Source organism: Peromyscus californicus, unplaced genomic scaffold, assembly GCF_007827085.1.
Source record: "Peromyscus californicus insignis strain IS unplaced genomic scaffold, ASM782708v3 Scaffold_5__1_contigs__length_169319896, whole genome shotgun sequence".
Lineage (NCBI taxonomy): Eukaryota > Metazoa > Chordata > Mammalia > Rodentia > Cricetidae > Peromyscus > Peromyscus californicus.
The window spans coordinates 150,571,367-150,591,835 of record NW_026294573.1 but is presented as its reverse complement, the minus strand read 5'-3'; the positions used below and the strand labels follow the sequence as shown (position 1 = coordinate 150,591,835).

Genomic DNA, 20,469 nt, shown 5'->3' with positions numbered 1-20,469 from the left:
AAAGATACAATCTTTACACCTAAGAACGTGACACAAGATCACAATGTAAAATGCCAAATCCTATGCCCCAAGTAAAGAAAAAATGTTCCAGGGACACAGAAGGGAAAGTGACTGTGTAAAAATAAATGATGGGTCCAGGTGAGTAAAGGCTATGAAGACAGTGCTGTGAGGTCAGCCTGGGAGGATAAACAGGAATGTTAGAAATCAAGGTCTTTTTTCACTTAGAGTAATGATCTCCTGTTCCATCTATCCTAATTTTTTTTCTCATGGCTTTGTGAAATCCCACAGTGTCTGTGTACTGTATTCTCTATCCATTCATCTGTTGATGAGCACCTCAACCAGTTCTGTTTCCTGACTCTTGTGAATAGTGCAGCATCATGTCAGGACTCAGAATCATTTGGGTATGTGCCCAAGAATGGTCACAAGGGAGCCCCATTTTAAGACAAAAAATGCATGTTCTATTTAGGTGTGTTTGTGTGTGTGTTTGTGTGTGTGTGATGAACTAGAAAGGGAACCATAGAGGGGTGGGTGAACTATCAAGGAGATGAGGGGGTGAAAGAGAGGATAACAGAATTAGATGTGGTATGAAGTCAGAAGGGAGGGTCCTGAGTAGGGAGACCAGCAGTGGAAGACGGAGTATGAAAATGCCATCATGAAACGCACTGCTTTGTATGCTAACAAAAATTAGCTTAACGTTTTTAAGAGAAGACAAGTTATTTGTTCTCATACCTAAGAGCATCACATCACATGGCAGCAATCTTTTGGAACTGATTAAAAAAATCTTAATCTCCTAAAGCCTCATCTCACTTCCCATTCTTGTCAATGTCAGGCTCTCAACATTTCTGAGAGATAAGTGTGTGAGTGGTGAACTGATGAAGATACATCATATGTGTGTGAAATTGTCAAAGAAAAATTAATAATTTTTAAAGTATCAAAGTTTACTGATGTCTTTATATATAGGAACAATATCAATATAATAAAAGTTTAGAGCAGACATATATCTGCAAAGCAAGGCACTAAAATATCAAGTGAATATTTACCTTGGTCATGTTATATATATATATACACATATATACATACATATATATAAACACACACACACATATACATACACACATATATATGGTACTCCCTGCATAAGAAGCTAAAATTTAAAAAATGATGACTGGAATGTTGCCATTGGCTAACTTTTTAAAAAAATTATTTTTTTAGTCTGATATAATAGTGACAAATATTTAACATTTAAATGAGGAAAAATAAGGCCAGCACTGTAGTCGTTGCTCACTGATCTTCGCTGTTCAATGCTGTCTGCAAATGAGTACAAAACTTGCCATCCTGTTTGGGATTAGTCACAGTTTACACTGAGATGCAGATGAGTTGGCAGAATCTCTGGCTGTGCAATTGTGTCTTGAGTTCATTTTAATAAATTTTATTTTTAAAATATGTGTTGGTAAAATGAGAGCAGCTGCAGGGTAAGAATCCAATGAGCCTTTGTTCCATCAACACATCCAGTCAATGGGAAGCTTCCTTTGGTTGTAAAAAAAAAATTACTGAGAAATAATTCTGTGAAGCAATTAGTAGCCTCTGAGATGGAATGAGGTATTTTGTGTATTTTAACTCAACTTATCCAAAGTTCTTATGTCTATTGTAAGCATGGGACATTGTATTTTATGGTTGTTTTTTTTTTAAAAGTAGAGTTTAAGGACAGTTTTGAATTCTTAAGTGAAGCTGCTAGGTTGTGGATAAGAAAAATGTCTGGGTTTTCAACTCTAAGGAATGGGCTTTTTTAAAGGCCAATGACTGAAAATTTTGCTAGATGAAATCTTCTATGATGTTATTTTGTGGACAGGAAAAAGTAGTTTATAACGGAAGGACACAAGCAAAGAATTTATAATTAGAATTGGTAGACACACAGAATATTTTGAGTTTGTATTGCATGCTGGAGTTACTTAGCCTAATTTTCAAGCAAGAAGGATGAGGTCCCCAAAGGTTAAATAACTATATTTCATTTGTTTGGATTTGCAACCATACCTTCCAATTTCCCAGAACATCGTGATTCATGGCAGCATCTCATCATCATCATTCCTTTTGGTTTTGTATTTTCCATCATGAAAAATATCATTTTGTTTAGGGACAGAAGCAAATAAATCTTTTCATTGACTGAACTGAATTATACCCTTCCCACCTGAATCACTGTGGCAAGACTGTCTGACAGAGACAATTTAAGGGGGAAAGATTTATTTTGGCTCATGACAGAGTAGGAAAAACACAGTCTAGAAGCAAGTCCATGGCACTGTGAGAATGTGGCAGAAGCTTCTCAGATGACAGTGAACCAATCAGCTGGTAGTGACTGGTACCAGCAATGGGATACAACCTTCAAGGCCGATCACCAGTGACCTGCTTCCTCTGGCTCTGACTGACTCGTCTCCGGAAGTTTGCACAGCCTATGAAAATAACTCCACCAACTGGGAAACAGACATTCAAAATGTGCCTCTAAGGGACATTTGAGATTCAAACCACAGCACTACTGGATGCTAAAAAGTCAGATTTAACTGGTTTCTTATAAAATGAAAGGGAGACTCTGCTGCCATTGCATTCTTACTAACCTAGCTTTCTTCCTTGGTTCTCCCTGAGACATTACAGGGTGGCAGCTAGTAGCATCTAGAGCAATGATTCTCAACCTGTGAGTCGTGACCCATTTGGGATTGAACACGGCTTTCACAGGGGTCACATAAGACAATCAGAATACACAGATATTTATATTACAATTCATAACAATAACAAAAATTACAATTATGAAGTAGTAATGAAAATAATTTTATGGTTGGGGGTCACCACAGCACAAGCAACTTCATCAAAGGGTCTCAGGGCCCATTAGGAAGGTTGAGAACCACTGATCTAGAGCTTACTCACCTGCCTTGAGAAGCTGTGTGAAAGCCATTACTAGCTCCATGGCAACCTGTGGCTGGTGGAATAGAAGGAATTTTTGTCATAGAAGTTAGCTGCAGTCTTTAGCATGGCTGAGCAAGACATGAACAGATTGAGTAAAGTCTTTAAATATTCCAATCCTAACATTTTCCAGATTTTAAAATAACTACACCTAATTTCTCTGCCTTCTCTGGAATACAGATAAAAGCATGATAATTGCATCAAGAATGAACTAAGGCACTTGTTGAAACATGGTGAGATATATATATATATTTGAAAAAGAGAAAATATATGATGTCATGGTCATTGTTTACATAAAACAAAACAAAGCAAGTTAGCTACATGCCAACATTTTTTCCAGAAATGTTTTCTTTTCCCACAGATATCTATTACTTAATTTTGCTAGAATTTGTCCTTGATAAACTTTAGGCAGTTGCAATGAGAAGTGATACAGTTGAGACTGTTGTTAGATTCAGCCTCTGGCAGGTGGATAGCGTCCTCCTGCAGACTTCCAAGCCTCTTTCCTCTCTCCACTCTCCCTTCCAAGGATTAGTCTCAAAGTGATGGGTACTTGAGGGGAAAATCTATTCCTGGAGTTTGTCGCTACTGAATTTCTAATTACATTTGTTTTGTAACCCATAGGACTACCAAGAAGCCTCCAACTTGGAACAATTTGTCACTCGATTTCTGTTGAAGGAGACCTTAAATCAGTTGCAGTCTCTCCAGAACTCTTTGGAATGTGCCATGGAAACTACTGAGGAGCAAACCCGTCAAGAAAGGCAACTAATGTTTTCTATATCTCTGATTATGCTATACTTTTTATTATACTCTTAATTTTTATTTATACTATTTATACTATGAAAGTATACTATACGTTCTTTTTATTATTACTCTCTCATACATTACATCTCAACTGCAGCCTCCCCTTGCTCCACTCCTCCCAGTCTCCTCTCTCCTTTCCCCCAGATCTACTCCTCTTTTCTCTTCAAAAAATGAGCAGGCCTCCCAGGGATATCAATGAACACAGCATAACAAGACACAATAAGACTAGGCACAAACCCTCACATCAAGGCTGGACATGGCAGTCCAGTAAAAGGAAAAGGGTCCCAAGAGCAGGCAAAAGAGTCAGAGACACCTCTACTCCCACTGTAAGGACTCCCACAAGTACACCAAACTGCACAACCATAACAAACATGCAGAGGACCTAGTGTAGACCTGTGCAGACTCCCCAGTTGTCCCTTCATGCTCTGTGAGCTGCTGTGAGCCCTACTTAGTTGATTCTGTGGGCCATGTTCTTGTGGTGTCCTGTACCCCTCTGACTCCTATAATTCTTCCTCCCCCTCTTCTGTGGGGTTCCTCTGGCTCCACCTTGCATTTGAATGCTTTACTTATGGAAAGGCAGTTGAGGGGTCATTCTGCTTATTCTAGAGAAAGCTAATTACATAAATTAATAGATTTTAAAGAAATGCCAAGGACCTCTCTAGGGTTTTTGCTTTGGAAAAAAAATCTCACCTTTTATTATGTTGTCTGTCATGTATTCAACAAATGTGAATTGAGAATGTAGTAAGTAAAGAAGAGTTTAAAAGACAATATAGATGATATTAATATATATTTAACAAGATATTAATCCTTAAGTAGCTAAGACCTATTACATACATAAAACATGGTCACTGAAACTAAACTGTAAGGCACAACAAAATAAATGCAGAGAAAGGGAAATAACTTGTCTATGGGTTTCTGAAGAGTAAAATATTAAATATGGTAAAGTGGAATTTAAAGTCATGGCCTATCTTCAAAATCAATATAATCTGAAAATATGGCAATGATCAAAAAAAGCTTTACTAGATCAAATGATAGTAGTTATATTGGAAAGATTAGGCATTAATTAAGCAAGCCAGATTATTTTTGAAATGGAGAAAAGTGAGCGATGAGAGAGATTTAAGAGCTAGTGCTACCAGTATGTATCACTAAGAAGAAAATTAACAACATAATAAAGGACTAGTGCCAATGAGAAGATTGCATTACAAGCAGATGAAGTGATGTCGGAATAATTCAAACATTTAGTATGTTACAGAATTGACATTGTTGGTGCCTTGCAACACTGACAAGGGCAAAACTATTGCTCTTCTGACATACCTTGATTAAGATATCACTTTAAGCCTCTAAATATACCTTATGAAACATCTTGGGACCGTGCAGTAAGGGTTTTGAATTAGGTGATGATAACTTATTCTGTAAGACCAATTTTTCTAAACAAATTAATGGACACATGACTATCAAGACATCTCCATAATATCATGGAATTTTCAGCCATGTGTACAGTGTCAGATGAATGAGCATTGCCAAGTTCCAGCAAAGGAAAGCCTGTAACTTCAGAATACAGTGAGCCTGTGCAATGATAGACTTGGAGTGCAGTAGATGAGCACTGGAATGCATTATTCGATGGATCTGTGCACACCTTCTTTTCACTGTGTTGAGTGGTTTCATACCAAACAGCAAGGCATAGAAATTCACTTCAGGACATCAGCAACCCACCTCCTCCAGTTTGAGAAGATAACTGAATGCCTTTAAGCATGATGAAATTGACTTCGTGTTCTTGGTGAGAAAATGATGATCCTTATTATTTCTTTGGTTTGGATCTCATGGACTCAAACTCTTTCCTTTTAGAATCAATCATTTGCCACCTGAGAAGAGACTTAGTTCTATTTTCCCCCTCTATAGTTATTGCCTACAAACACAGGCCACATACAGCACCACACACACAGCAAATGTTTAATGAACCGTTGTTTTGGGTTAGGCTTGCTTTCAGCTCATGCTTGCAACAAGAAGCTGCATAGCAGCTGTGTTTAATGAGAAGGAACAAAGTAATTCAGAGTTTAAGAAAAATAGAAGATAGCAAAGGATTAATGAACCTTTTACTTCTAGATTTATAGCCCCCAAACTGCTTGAATAATGGGATCCCTCACAGGTCTCTTGTCCTTGTGGAGAGTGCTGTGATACAGAATGTCACTAAAGCATCCAAGGACGCCCAGGTCCCACTACATTCTGAGATACTCTCAGGAGTTTCTGAATAAATTAATTTTTTAAATAAGTAGAAAAAATACACCACTGTGGGCTTGTGCCCATTATATCCATTATGAAGTTTCTAGTGACTCAGAAGGAAGCATTCGTTAGCCCTAACCTAGAAGGCTATGTCTCCTTTCCTACCTGCTGTCACCAAAGGCCAATGTGAGCAGAGACCCCAGGACCAGGACCAATGACAGAATAACAGTAGCACAAAGGCTGTCCTGTCCCAAGACATCAATCAAAACAGCCTTGGAAAAGCATCCTAGGTTGGGGATCCTTGAACTGGATCTTTAGGAGGACTTTGAGAAGGAGGATGATATTCTCTACTGGGGGACTGTGCTCTGGCCACCCCATGTTGGATACCTGTCATCTGACTAGATTTTCTAAGCTTGTTTTTTTTTCACTCCACAATTCTTTGTCTATAAAGCCTCCATGTAGATCAGGCTCTCACATCTTCACATCCCATACCAAGTGCTCTGGTTGTGGCTTGTATTCCCACTTCATTAACTCAGCCTTGAACTAACTCATCCTCTCCATTAGTCTTTGCATTTCTAGATGGCAGGGACTTTGCATTTCTCCCCTATACATGTTGAATGAATGGAAGTGAGCATCATGTTAGGAGATCAATCTGTCTGCTATCTGGAAGACCTTAAATGCTAGGCGGATGCATTGGAAGTTCATTCTATCATAGGTTGCTGTTAGTGATTATAAAAGAACATTCTAATGAAACCAAGGAAAGGAAAGGAAAATTAGTCTTGCAACTGTATATAGCATATATTTGAGGGAGAGAAGAACAGAGTGAAGAGAAGCCAAAACAGAATTTATAAAACTCCTCAGTTTTTAATATCACAAAGGAGGATTCCGTGATGCCCTGCTAAGTCAAGAGCTGTAAGTGGCAGGTTTCATTAACATTCCCTGTGTCATAATAATTTTCTTCCCCTTCAGCATCAACATTACTTTAGAATTTAATAGTTGTGAAACCAAGGGATACAGACTTGTTGGGAAGGATGAAATCCAGAGAAAACATCTTTCTTCTAGCAGCCCCAGGCAGAATCACACAGCATCATTCATCCTGCAATAATGAGTCAGACGTGCTGGGCTGGGCATAATGTCTGTGCCCATTCATGTGAAAATGGCAATTTCAGAGAGGGGGATATGCACAGCTGGAATGTCACAGAGGTGAGACTCTCAGATGGCATTCTATGCCATCTTTGTATCTGCTCTGGCAAACTGGCTAAGTGGGAGCCACTTTAATTCCCTATCTTTTCAAAGAACCTAATAGCCAGCGGCAAGAATAATCATTATGGGATGTGGAGGCTTCCCTCCAGAGGACCCCTGTTCTATTGCATAAGCCCTCCTCTTCACAAGCTACATTTCCTGAACACAGTTCAATTATCTGTGGATTTCCTTTGTATAATGGAATCTCTAAGTTTGATCTGTTTTCCAAGTTTCTTCCATAGGCAGAGATACAAACGAGTCCCTCTGGGCTTGGAAGTCATTTTTTCTTCCGCCTTTTGAATGTTGTCTATTGAACAAGAAAGGAAAGGCCTTAATTTTACTGACAAGGGATTATAAATCCTCCTGTGGCTTATGATCAGAGAAAGGCGGCACTGATTGCCAGTGTCACCAAAGCACAGGGTTTGTGCTGTGTGGAAATCCATAGGGGAAATTAGACATTGGAGACTAAATACATGTGAATTGTTGTTGTTGTTTGCCTAAACTTTCAAAATTGACATTTAAAATGCCTGAATAAAATAGTCATTAACACACAAACAATAAAAAGGGAAAAGCCCCACCCTAAAGCCAACCCCCAAACTACAAACTGGAAATCTGAAAAGAAGAATGTAGAATGATTTCAAAGCTCTGGGAAAGCAGTTCACACAGGCTGTGTGAGGGGAAGATGCGCTCACAGCAGTGAGCTCAGAGAACCTGGGGTGCTGAAGAATCAACAGAGCCCTGTAGAACTGACAGTGAGGTGAAAGGGAGACTGTGTATTGTGGAAATCCTCACCAGGCATTTTTAGAGACTGCCCCTTCCCAGTCTGGAGAACCCTGGAGGTAAACAAGTATAAACTAAGTTTACCCTGGAGGTAAACAAGTATAAACTAAGTGGCACAAAGCTGAAGATGAGACATCAAGTGAAGGCCTTCATCCTGACCGGTGCATCTAAAACCCCCTTTGTATCCTGTGTTTCCAGATCATCACTGACTGCAGAGCTCAAAGTATCCAGTTAGAGGACACTGGAGTGAAAGATCTGATTAATCTAAGAGAGAGTCCTAGACAGACCTAGGAATAGGCTTAAAGCCTCCGATTGGAAGACCTGACTTGGCTAATGTGCAGTGCACACAAAAATGCCAGCAGCCTGCCTTGTGAGTTCCCCCACTGGGTTGGAGAGGGAGAGGAGGAGCAGCAGAAGGAGCCAAGGAAACAGAAACAGAAGAAACAGAAACTGTTACGGAGTTTGAGACTCCAGGGGAGGGACCACCAGACTCAATTCAGATTATAATTAGCCAGCTTTATTAAAGCACCCAGCAGGCCACACAGTCCCTAATCCAAACCAGAAACAAGCAGTGCAGAGGCAGGGGAGGAGGGACTTTTCCCCCCTTTTATTGATTTTTCAAGATAGGGTTTTTCTGTGTAGTTCTAGCTGTCCTGGATCTCACTCTGTAGACCAGACTGGTCTCGGCCTCACTGAGATCCACCTGCCTCTGCCTCCTGAGTGCTGGGCGTAAAGGTGTGTGCCAACACTTCCTGGCTTAAAGGAAGGTCTTTGAAAGGCAAAAACCACTGAGCTCTTCTGCTCTGCCAAGATCAGATGGTCAAGGTGACCATAAAATAGTCCTTGAACATCTGCATAAGCAAATTACAGAAGCTAAAACCAGCAGTTAGGCATCATCACAGGCAGATGGTCATGACTGTACACTTTTGTGTTTGGGTCGTGGAGTCAGGATTGCCAGGAGCTCATCTTCTAGGAACCTGAGTCAGAGACAAACAACTATTGGGTACCGATGGACCCGCAGCACAAAAGAGACTTTCTTTAGCCATCACAAAATGATTCAGAGAGCAGAAAATAAATATATTAAAAGAGCCAAAACCATCAGATGGTAAAAATGTTGCTGAAGGAAAAAGAAGCCATAGCAGACAAGAGAGCTCTTGTCTCATACGTCCAAACATGTGAAAAAATGTGAAATTCTTTGAGAAATATTTTAATATAAAATTATAGAAAAATCTCTATAAAGTAACAAGAAAGGAAATATATAATGAGAAAACTAGAGAATAGTCTAAAAGAGCTTATATATGTGAAATAGAAATTCCAGAAAAAGAACAAGGGAGAATTTTCCAAAGATGAATTCAAGAAAAGCTTTCAGAACAAGTGTATGCGTTTTCAGCTTGATACATTAGACTAAGAACTCATTACGATGTTTTTTAATCTAACACTAAGGAATGCAATTAGGACATTTTAGAATATTACAGACAAGATGTGTCCAAATATTGTAAGGGAGAAGCCAGGACATCTGGAAAGGACAAAGGGATCTACTCTGGAAACTGGAATGTGACTCTCTCTCTCTCTCTCTCTCTCTCTCTCTCTCTCTCTCTCTCTCTCTCTCTCTCTCTCTTTCAAAAACTAACACATTGGAATTGGATTGGACAAAACAAACAAATGAAAGGAAATATCCCAAGAGAAGGCACAAGAAGCCTAGATCACTCGTTTACACCCTCAGGAATCCCATAAAAACACTAAACTGGAAGCCATGATATATACACAGAGGACCTGGTCCAGACCCATGCAAGCCCTGTGCATGTTGCCACAGTCTGTGTGAGTTCATATGAGCTCTGATCATGTTATTTTAGAGGACCTTGTTTTCTTGGTGTCCTTTATCCCCTCTGGCTCTTAAACTCTTTCTGCCTCTTCTTACGCAGGGTTTCCTGGGGCCTGAGGGTTGGGATTTGATGCAGATATCCCATTTAAGGCTGACTGTTCAAAGATCTCCAAATCTCCAATAATGTCTAACTGTGGGTCTCTATTTGTTCCCATCTGATGAAGGAGGAAGACTCTCTGATGATGGCTGAGCAAAACAAAGATCTATGAGGATAGCAGAATGTCATTAGGAGTCATTTTATTGCTACATTTAAAAAAAAGTAGTATTTGGTTTTACCATAGGTACCTGGGCTATCTAACATCAGATTCTTGATCCCCTAAGCAGTATCAGGAATGGTTTCCATCTCATGAAGTGGTCCTTCAGTCAACCAGACATTGGTTGTTTACTCCACAGGCTTTGTGCCACGGTAGCCCTAGCATATCTTGCAGGCAGGACACCATTATAAATCAAAGGGTTTATAACTGGGTTGATATTTCTCTTTTGGTAGTGTGCAGAGTATCTTCTGTAAAAGACACTAAGACATGCAGGTAAGGGCGCTATGTAGGCCCGAGACAATGCCTCTGTGTTCAGTGAGTTGTCTAGGTGTTGTCTTCAACAGTGGGGACCTGCCATCAGATTGTGGAGAGCAACCTATAGTCTTGGCAATTGCCTGGGTGATTAGGGAACTCCCAAGGGATCCTGTTGGCCAACAACTCAATTATATGCAATCCAGTTCCAGTACTGGAAGCTTCGTTTGGTGACAAGAGATATCCAGATGGTGCTATGTTGCCTCCATTATTTGACAACTTCATTTAGATCCCCTTCATATATGTAGATATTTCAGGCAGCTTCTGCTGTTTTAGGTATCCATACTACCCCTCAAATAGTCCTTAATTTTAGCTGTCTCTTTCCATATTCCCTCTCTTGTCACTCTCTCTACCCCTCCTCACTCCCTCTTCCCACTCAATCCTCCAATTCTAGCAACCCTCATCCATCCATAACTATCTACTCTCTTTTCATATCCTAGGAGGAGTTATCTGTCCCCACACCACAAGTCCTATATTATTCTATATCTGTGTGGTTTTATGGATTGTAAAATTGCTATAATACAGTTAACAGCTAATATCCACATATAAGCAAATACATACCATATTTGTCTTTCTAGGTCTGAATTACCTATCCAGGATGATTTTTTTCTAGTTCTATCCATTTACCTGAAAATTCTGTGATTTCATTTTTTAACATTCATTTTTTATCCCATTGTGTAAATGTACCACATTTTCTTTATCCATATTTCTGTTGAGGGATGTCTAGGTTGTTTCCAATTTCTGTCTATTATGAATGGAGCAGCAATGAACACGGTTGAGCAAGTGTCTCTGTGGTAGGATGGAGCATCCTTTGGGTATATGCCCAAGAGAGGTATAGCTGGATCTTGAGATAGATCAATTTCCATCTTTCTGAAGAACCACCACAATGATTTCCATAGTGTCTATACAAGTTTGTACTCCAAGCAGCAATGGAGGAATATCTTCCTTGCTCCACATCCTCACCAGTATGAGAGATCATTTGTTTTATTGATCTTAGCCATTCTGACTGGCATAAGATGAAATATCAAAGTTGTTTTGATGTGCATTTCCTTGATGGTAAAGGATGTTGAACATTTCTTTAAGGTTTTCTCAGCCATTTCAGTTTCCTCATCTGAGAATTCTCTGTAAAGAATCTGTGCCTTATCTTTAGTCAGATTATTTGGGATTTGGATATCTAGTTTCTTGAGTTCTTTATATATTTTGGATATTAGTCCTCTTTTGGGTGTGGAGCTAGTAGAAATCTTTGCCCATCCTGTAGGCTGTCATTTGGTCTATTAACAGTGTCTTTTGCCCTACAGAAGCTTTTCAGTTTCATGAGGTCCATTTTGTTAATTGTTGATCTTAGTGTCTGTGCTATTGGTGTTCTGTTCGGAAAGTTGTTTCCTGTGCCAATGAGTTAAAGGTTATTCTGCACTTTCTCTTTATCAGATTCAATGTGTCTGGTTTTATGTTGAGGTCTTTTATCCATTTAGAATTGAGTTTTGTACAGGGTGGTAAGTATAGATATACATACAAAATTTAACTTCAGCCTTTCCATTTTGCACCCCCTTGATCTCCTTCAGTTGCCTTATTGCTAGCTAGGAATGCAAGTACTATATTGAATAGGCATGGAGAGAATGGAAAACCTTATCTTGTTCCTGATTTTAGTGGGATTGCTTTGTATTTCTCTGCAGTTAAGTTGATGTAAGCTATGAGTATGCTGTAAAATGTTTAGGTATGTCCTCTGTACCCATAGTGTCTCCAGGACTTTTATCATGAAGGACTGTTAGATTTTGTTTTTCTGTAGAGGCAGACAAAACAGCATGACCAGGGAGAAGGGAAGAACAAAGAGGTTTTGTAGAGGGTAAGGCAGAACTCTTGTAGAGTTCATCAGAGCCAGGAGTAGAGAGCAAGTAGAGATGGAGAGTGAAGAAACAGAGGACAAAGATGAGGCAGGAAGTGTAAGAGCTTAGTTGTTAGCAGGCCTATGAGAGAGCAGTAAAAGAGAGGACAAAGAGGAACTGAGTGTCAGGATGGAACTGAAGCTATGTAGACAGGATTTCATCCCAGAGAAATAAAGTAGAAGGACAAAGAGCTTAGTGTATCTAGATTTATTCCTGCCCTGAATGCCTGATGGAGCTGTGGCTGTATTGATAGAATTTTGTCTTAGAGGAATAAAGTTAACAGACATAAGAGCATCGTATGCGTAGATTTTTTTTCCTCAGATATCCCACGCCGGATGTAGCATCCTCCCTGGACACTGGGCTATCCATATCTGGTGCCTGAATAGGTGTTATTCTAATAGGTCTGCCTTTATATGTTACTTGGTCCTTTTCCCTTGCAGTTTTTAATATTTTTCTTTGTTCTGTGTATTTAGTGTTTTGATTATTATGTGGTGATGGAACTTTCTTTTCTGGTCCAGCCTATTTGATATTCTGTATGATTCTTGTACCTTAGTTAAAAAAAAATTCTTCTGCAATTTTGTTGAAAATATTTTCTGTACCTTTGACCTGGGTTTCTTCTCCTTCCTCTATCCCAATTATTCTTAGATTTGTTCTTCTCATAGTGTCCAAGATTTCCTGTATGTTTTGTGCCAGGAGTTTTTTAGATTTCACATTTTCTTTGACTGAGGTATTTATTTCTTCTATCATGTCTTCAACACCTGAGATTCTCTCTTCTATCTCTTGTAATCTATTGGTGAGGCTTGTCTCTGAGGTTCCTGTTGGTTACACGGCATGCTGCTCATGGATGGCCGCTGCGGGCAGCAGCCATGCCGGCAGAGGAGCGTGCTGATTGGAAGAATCACAGCCATGGTTACCTTGTTAGAGCTTTATTGGGAGGGGGGCAAGAGAGGGAGAGAGGGAAGGAGGGAGAGAGGGAGAGAGGGAGAGAGAGAGAGAGAGAGAGAGAGAGAGAGAGAGAGAGAGAGAGAGAGAGAGAGAGAGCGGAAAAAGAATACGGAGGTCCAGACGGAAGGAGCAGAAAGGAAAGAGAGGGGCACACAGAGGGCCCACCCGCTTTTTAGGCTGGGACGCCGTCAAAGGCTGATGACGTAATTAAGGACCGAATCCTTACAGTTCCTGATCAAGTTCCTAAATTTTTCATTTCCAGATTTACTTCAGTTTGAGTTTTCTTTATTGATTCTGTTTTAACTTTCAGGTCTTGAATTGTTTTATCCATTTCCTTCTACTGTTTGTGTTTTCACAGATTTCTTTAGAGGATTTATTCATTTCTTCTTTACTGCCCTTTATCATATTTATAAAGTCTATTTTAAGGTCTTTCTCTTGCCTTTAAGTGATGTTGCAATGCTCAGAGCCTGTGGTGGTGGGATTGCTGGGTTTTAGTGGAGACAGTGTCCTCACTGTTATTGAATTTTTATGCTGGTATCTAGGCACTAGGACAATTGTGATTCTGGGTGCTGGTATCTGGTCCTGTCTTTGTGGGTGAGTATTTCGTTCCTTGGTTTCCCTTGTTCTCTCTGGTTCTTTGGGGAGTGTTGTGGAAATTCTTCTGGGATTCTGATAGATGTGACCACCGGGGATTCCATGTAAAATGTGTTTCTAAGCTTTGAAAGCTGACCCTTAGGAACAGGGAGGGGACGTGGGCCAGGCTTGAGGGTATCCATGGGGGGAGGAGATCAGGTTATTCCACCAGGATCAGCTTAGTCCCCTGGTAATAGGGGCAGAGAGTGAGGGGAGGCTGCACCAGGTGGCTCACTATCGAACTGGGAGTCAGACTCGGGGGCTGGACCTGGAGAACAAGAGGGAGGAGCGAAGATCTGAAGTGAGCTAGCTGTTTGGATGGCCAGAGTGGCCTGCAGGGTCCCAGAAAGTGCCTGATGGAGTTAAATGAGTCAGGGGAAGGAAGCTCGGAGGAGTAAATCTATGTGATCTTTTGGAGATGGGGGTGGGGGCAGAGGGAGGGTACAGCAGGTAGTCTGCTATGGAGCTAGGGATAAGACTAGAGGATTGGATTTGGAGGAGAGGATGGAGAGAAGAAGATCTGCAGTTAGCCAGAGTCAGGGGACACTCTCTTTAAGATGACTGGCTGCCTCAAAGTCTTAGTGCCATAAAAATTAATGCCATGGGGAGTATTTCACACCGAAATGTGTGAGAAATCCACCTTAGGAAGTAATTCGGGACTTATTTATCACCAAACAAAGCAAACCACACAGAGAAAAATGGAATCCAATAACATAGGATAAAAGCTAAAGGAACCTACCTTGGAAAACAATTTGGGGCTTATTTATCACCAGACAAAGGAAACCACACAGAGAAAAATGGAATCCAGTAACACAGGATGAAAGCTAAAGGAGTCTTCACTAGTGAAAGGTAGTTAAAAACTGATTCTCACAAAGGCAAGCGAGTGCTATAGTTGACTGCCTATAATGGAAAATCTAGAAAGTGACTCAGATGCTTAGGGGATTTCTCTAGCTAGAGACATCTATAGGCCAGCCTAAGGCCAGTGAAACATCTCGATACTGGTCAGTCTTTCTTCTTCACGTCCCAAGCACTTCTCCTACATTCTCAAGCTAGCCACAATTGAAGAGAGTTGAAATTCAGCTACAATGTTCTGTGTGCCAACCAAGAAACAAGAAAGACAAACTTGCTCTTTTACTAAATCCACCATTTTAATTAAGTTTCTTTCTTGGGCATTTCTTACAACCTTTCCATGTATTTATCACTAGCTAATTTCACATTGGGAAGCTAATAGGAAAGCTTAAAATAAAACCACAGACATAGTGATTTAAGCATGCTGAGTTCTGATGGGATGGTAAACAGCACAATAGGCACTTGCTAAGAAATGTCTTTGGAAAGGGAGTGGAGGCGCATCTGGGAAGAGGAGGAGGGAGCTGCGGTCTGTTGAAGTAAGAACTATGGAATTACTTGACTTTTTAGAATATATGAAATTTTGGTAGATTGGAACAAAAGTTTAAAACATTAAGCAAAGAAAATTCCATGGGCATTCTCAAATTAAGCAAAACACAACACATCATACACCAATTTTTTTTCTGTTAAAGACTTGGCCAATGATGGAAAGAAGGGGTAGGTTACAAACTACATTTTACTTGGGCTTAATTTTACGAACAGTGAAAGCCTAGAGCATTCTCATCCTTGCATTTGTATTCTGTAGTAACAATCAGCTTGACTTTCCAGGGCATGTTTGCAAACAGTATTTCCCCTGGGTCTCCGTTAAATATCCCAGAAAAGCCTAGTGGTTGATACCTCAGGACCTTATCCTAGGAGTAACACACTGAAGGTCTGACAGGAAATTTCAGCGTTGGTTCTTGTTTCAGGCAAGGCCCAGCCAAACCGGAAGTCCTGTCTATTCAGTGGCCTGGAAAGCGATCCAGCCGCCGTGTGCAGAGACACAACAGCTTTTCCCCCAACAGCCCGCAGTTCAATGTTAGCAGTCCAGGTAAGGCAGACATCGATGCTCTTCTTCATGTGGATTATCTTAAACCAGCAGCCTGGAACGCTTTCCTTTTCACCAAATGCATGTGAAACTAAAGAGGTCAGAGTATTTATTAGGAAGTGAGGAGGTGATGACCGCCAGTCCCATAAGATCCTAGCAGCTGTGCCTGGACAGCTCACAGAGGAATGGATGCACAGGAAAGCACTCCAGCAGCCAATTCCCGAGAGGCTGGCCCTGCAGCGCACCCTAGTTCTGAAACTGCTCCTCCACCCAGTACCTACCCCCCCCCCACACCTCGACCAAATCACCTGAAGTGTGTATCATGAACTCTTCCGGGAAACTCTTAGGATTAACCATAGCTGTCTTCTTCTGTCCCAAATCCTTACACAGTGTACATGTGTTTCCACATTATTCCAGCTCACTTGGAAGAAACCAAAGCCCCAAATATGAAGTGACTTCTCTAAGATCATCTAGACTACTAGTCCATTTTTATTGCCAAAGAAACCCAAAATCTCTATCATTACAAGTACAAATAATTGTTTTTCTCCCTCACAAGTGTGTGGTTGGAGGTGGTTTGGGCATTGTCAGCCGGATATGGTTCTAGGCTATAGGCTGAGTTCTCTGCTCCTGGTAGCTTCATCTGGAATTAGTGACAAGCAGAGCATTTTTGTCTCCTGGTAAATGTCAGAAGCACAAGCAACCAGGCGAAAATTATATAAATAGGTTGAAACTACAATGCAGTTTTTGCCACCTAACTTTCCATTTGCCAAATAAGTCACATGCCAAGCCCGCTAGTCATGGAGCAGGAAATTATGCCCCTGACTGTAGCAAGAGGTGTACAAAGTCCACCCCCCTAACACACACACACACACACACACACACACACACACACACACACACACACACACACGCGCGCGCGCATGCACCCCAGGGCTTGCACAGAAACTGTGCAGAAGGAAAGAGCAAGGAATCGGCAAGCAAATTACAGGCTGCTCTCATAGCTCGAAAATGGCTGTGCTGAGTTCCCAAGGCCAAGCACAGATTATACTATTTCCATTTTAACCATGTAGAAAACACTGGGCCAGGGAGATGGCCCCACAAGTAAATGAGCTTGCTGCCAAACCTGGCAACCAGAACTTGATCCCTAAACCCACATGGTAGAAAGTCAGACCCCATGATTGAACCAACTCCCACAGGTTGGCAGCTGACTTTTACACACAAGCCTTGGAATGCATCAATTTTCCCTGAGTGTGCAAGCACACACACCCATACAAGAGTACGCACACAATAAATAAATAAAATATAAATGTGATGTAATTTGGGGGGAAAATACAGAAAATACTCAATTATGGTCATGCTATTCTGAGTGTATCAATCAGACTTAATCTTAGATGATAAGTAGGGTGAAGCCTGGCTATTACTTTAATGGAAAGGCATAGTCAAAACTACAGTTTCCAAGGTGTTTGATTTTCCTTAAATCCCTGTAGGGAACAATGAAGCTTAGAGATAAATATACTACCTATTTTGAGCAGTAAGCGTTAAACATGAATATTGGTTTCTACATTTGAAGTATTTTCTTTAAACTCCCATTTCTGATAGCATTTATTTGTTGCAGCGTTAATGTTTGTTTTTACTTTATAACTTGTTGGTGCATTTCTTCCTCCAAAAGGTGGGTACAGAAGTACATTTTGATACAAATCATTATGCTTTATGTTTTGCAGTCTTAAAGATGAACGGGTTTTCATATGTGAATAGTACCTCTTTACAGTTTAGGTCCATTTCTTTCTATGATAAAGCAGGATTTATAGCTGTGAATTCAATTTTGCCCTCATTTCAAGGAAAAATAACTAATGTAACTTCAATAAGCATTTGTAAGACATCTTAAGTGAGTTGTCATCAGCACACATGAAGCTAAGATGATCATTCAAGATCTCAGAACATGATGCCTCCCTTTTTATCTTTATAGTTAAGCAATAATACCAGCAGTGTTTATGTGGTGTTTAAAGTGGTGTTTTCTGTACAGTCCAGAGAATGATCTCTAACAGCCATATTTTAGATTTTGAATGATGAGCTTATCAGGTAGATAACAAGCCAAAATAAAAGAATAAATAATGTGTGTGTGTGTGTGTGTGTGTGTGAGAGAGAGAGAGAGAGAGAGACAGAGAGAGACAGAGATAGAGACAGAGAGACAGAGAGAAAGAGAGAGGATGTTACAAGCTCTAAAGACATCCCATAGAAGCTGACTGAAGAAGGTCTTTTAAAGCAGCCAGCTGGAGTTCCTCATGGAGAGTCCCAGAAGAGTATCCCCCTTTGCCGAGGCTTCCAAGTAAAAGAATAAATAGCAACACCTAAAGATGACATCATCAAATTGGGAGGCTGAGGCAGTCAATGGAGTTTACAGTTGAAACTCTGTTCATGGATGAGCTTCCTGGGTCTGGAATTCTGGCTTCTCCTTCCCACTACAGACACTCTTATATCCTGGAAAAAAGTGGTAACACTTCTTGGAAATAGTTTACGTGCTGGCTCTTCTGGGGGCATAATGTGTTTACTCTTGAGTTGTTTTGCTGATCTAGTTCCTCCCTGCTGTAAAGTTTGAGAGCCAGCTCATCCCCAGACAAGGAGCCTTGGAGAACACTTGGAAACAAACACGCAGAGATGAGGGGGGAGGGTAATCCTATTTCTCAAGCCAGCTTCCAGTGAGCTCAAACAGACATGACACTTGCCAATGTCATATATATTGCATGGTACCAGATACGCAGATAAGTGCAGATAAATATTCGGTATGTATGTATATATGTGCTATACATATATACAATTACACATGTATCCATAGGTAGTCCCGACTATATCCACACATATACATGAGCATATTTCATACACATGAATACAGCACAACAGACTCTGGTCTGCACTCTTCCCCCCTAAGCCATGACCGAAGGGTCCATACAGTCCCAGGTTAGTCAATGGGAAAGACAATACCAGCTACCTTACTATTACACTTGTTTTACAGCACAGCCCCATATCAAGGTTCTGATTTTATCTGTTCCTGTCCCTGCTTCATAGCTGAGTTTAGAATCAGTGCTTTCCTTCTTTTTCAAAAGAAAACTGTCTTCTAGGAAGGTAAAACTGGCTCAGCAGGGTCTGCTCTCTTGAGCTTCACAGGCCAGTGCAGAAAACAACATTAAAAAGAATAAAACAGGCTCATGAAAAAAGTCAGTGATGCAGGGATCTCTGTGAATCGATGAGACATCACTCATGGATACGTTTTTAAGGCTCTGTTAAAAAATCAGTGACACTGCATTCTTCCTTCAGGGTGGAAAGAGCATTCTTCATTATTAAAAACTTAACATTCTGCCTTTGTGATTTTCTCCCAAGCGTTGTTAGAAGAAGACAACCAGTGGATGACCCAGATAAACAGACTCCAGAAATTAATTGATAGACTGGAAAAGAAGGTAGGTACTTTCTTTTCTTTCCACTCTCTCCTTCTTTGCAAGATCTTCTGACCTAGTTTCCTCCCTCCTAGATGTCCACCCACAGCTGTCGCATGGATAGAGTAATGCTCAACATCCAGCTGACTCTCCGAATGGCTGGCTATAGCTACGAGGGCTTGTTTTCTGACTGGTTGTTTGTTTGTTAAATCAAATATGAAAGCTCAGAGTTACATTTAAAATGAGGTCCAGGGCTGAGAACTAAATGAACTCTTAGGTTATGTTTGAATGATGCTAATGGCATCTCATAGACAAATACAAGTGAGGTCTTGTGACTCAGTTTAATTAGGGGAAAGGATTATTCTATGCTCAACTTCTAGAGATTAACATGTTAACTGATCATCTTAACATCAAGCCTGCCTAGTAAGTGGACAAGAAGGGATATGATGAAGACTTCTTTGTAGCTCCATTGTATGTTCTTAATTTATGTATCTTTATGGAGCGATTCAGCTTGTATCAAGTGTCCTAACAGTATACTGGTACTATGCTTATAAACAGCCTTGATGGTAATGGTGACCTTTGTCAATCAGTAAAAAAACTTGTTTTCTGTGACTTCAGGACAACAAAGAATGAATATTTTTGCTTGGCAGAAAACCCGAGTTTTGAAGAACCCATGTATAATTGTACAAATAATCAAGCAAAGGAAGGGTGTTTGTTGTTTAAATGACTGATAGTCGGAACTTAATTCATAGCTAATGCTCAGTAGGTCCTGACATGTGCCAAAAAATTGCAATATGCAGACGTTTACCTGAAGGAATGGTCTCCATGAGCTGGGTGCTTGGAAGGCTTTCACATTCACAAAGTGTGTAAGTTATATTTTAATACTGATGACAACTCAATTAATAATTTGATTACAAGCAATAGAAATCATCTTTCTAAATTTAATAAAATTGAGAAATTTCTGGAAGGATATAGAAACACTCATGAAATCCGCAGATAGTGGATTCTATGACATGAATTCAGGAGTTTGGGAGATAAGATGATTCCAGATGTCTAGCTAGCAAGAGCTATAGTTTCTTGGGCTATGTCCACTAGAATTAATGAGTTCAAACCATTTCCAGTCTGTTTATGTTCTACTCATGATTCCAGGTGGGAAGACGGGCTTGGTGTTGTTAGGGTCACATGCTAGCCTCTTGGAGAAAGTGGG

At 40.4% G+C, this 20,469-nt stretch overlaps 1 protein-coding gene across 1 annotated transcript in view; it reads left to right on the top strand.

The window, feature by feature from the left end:
- Positions 1 to 20,469, top strand: part of Necab1 (N-terminal EF-hand calcium binding protein 1) — a 155,013-nt gene that overhangs the window by 99,881 nt on the left and 34,663 nt on the right. The window contains exons 6-8 of the mRNA XM_052718359.1: positions 3,571 to 3,707; positions 15,716 to 15,837; positions 19,210 to 19,286. Of these exons, the coding sequence (XP_052574319.1) occupies positions 3,571 to 3,707; positions 15,716 to 15,837; positions 19,210 to 19,286 (336 nt within the window). The remainder of the gene's footprint in view (positions 1 to 3,570; positions 3,708 to 15,715; positions 15,838 to 19,209; positions 19,287 to 20,469) is intronic.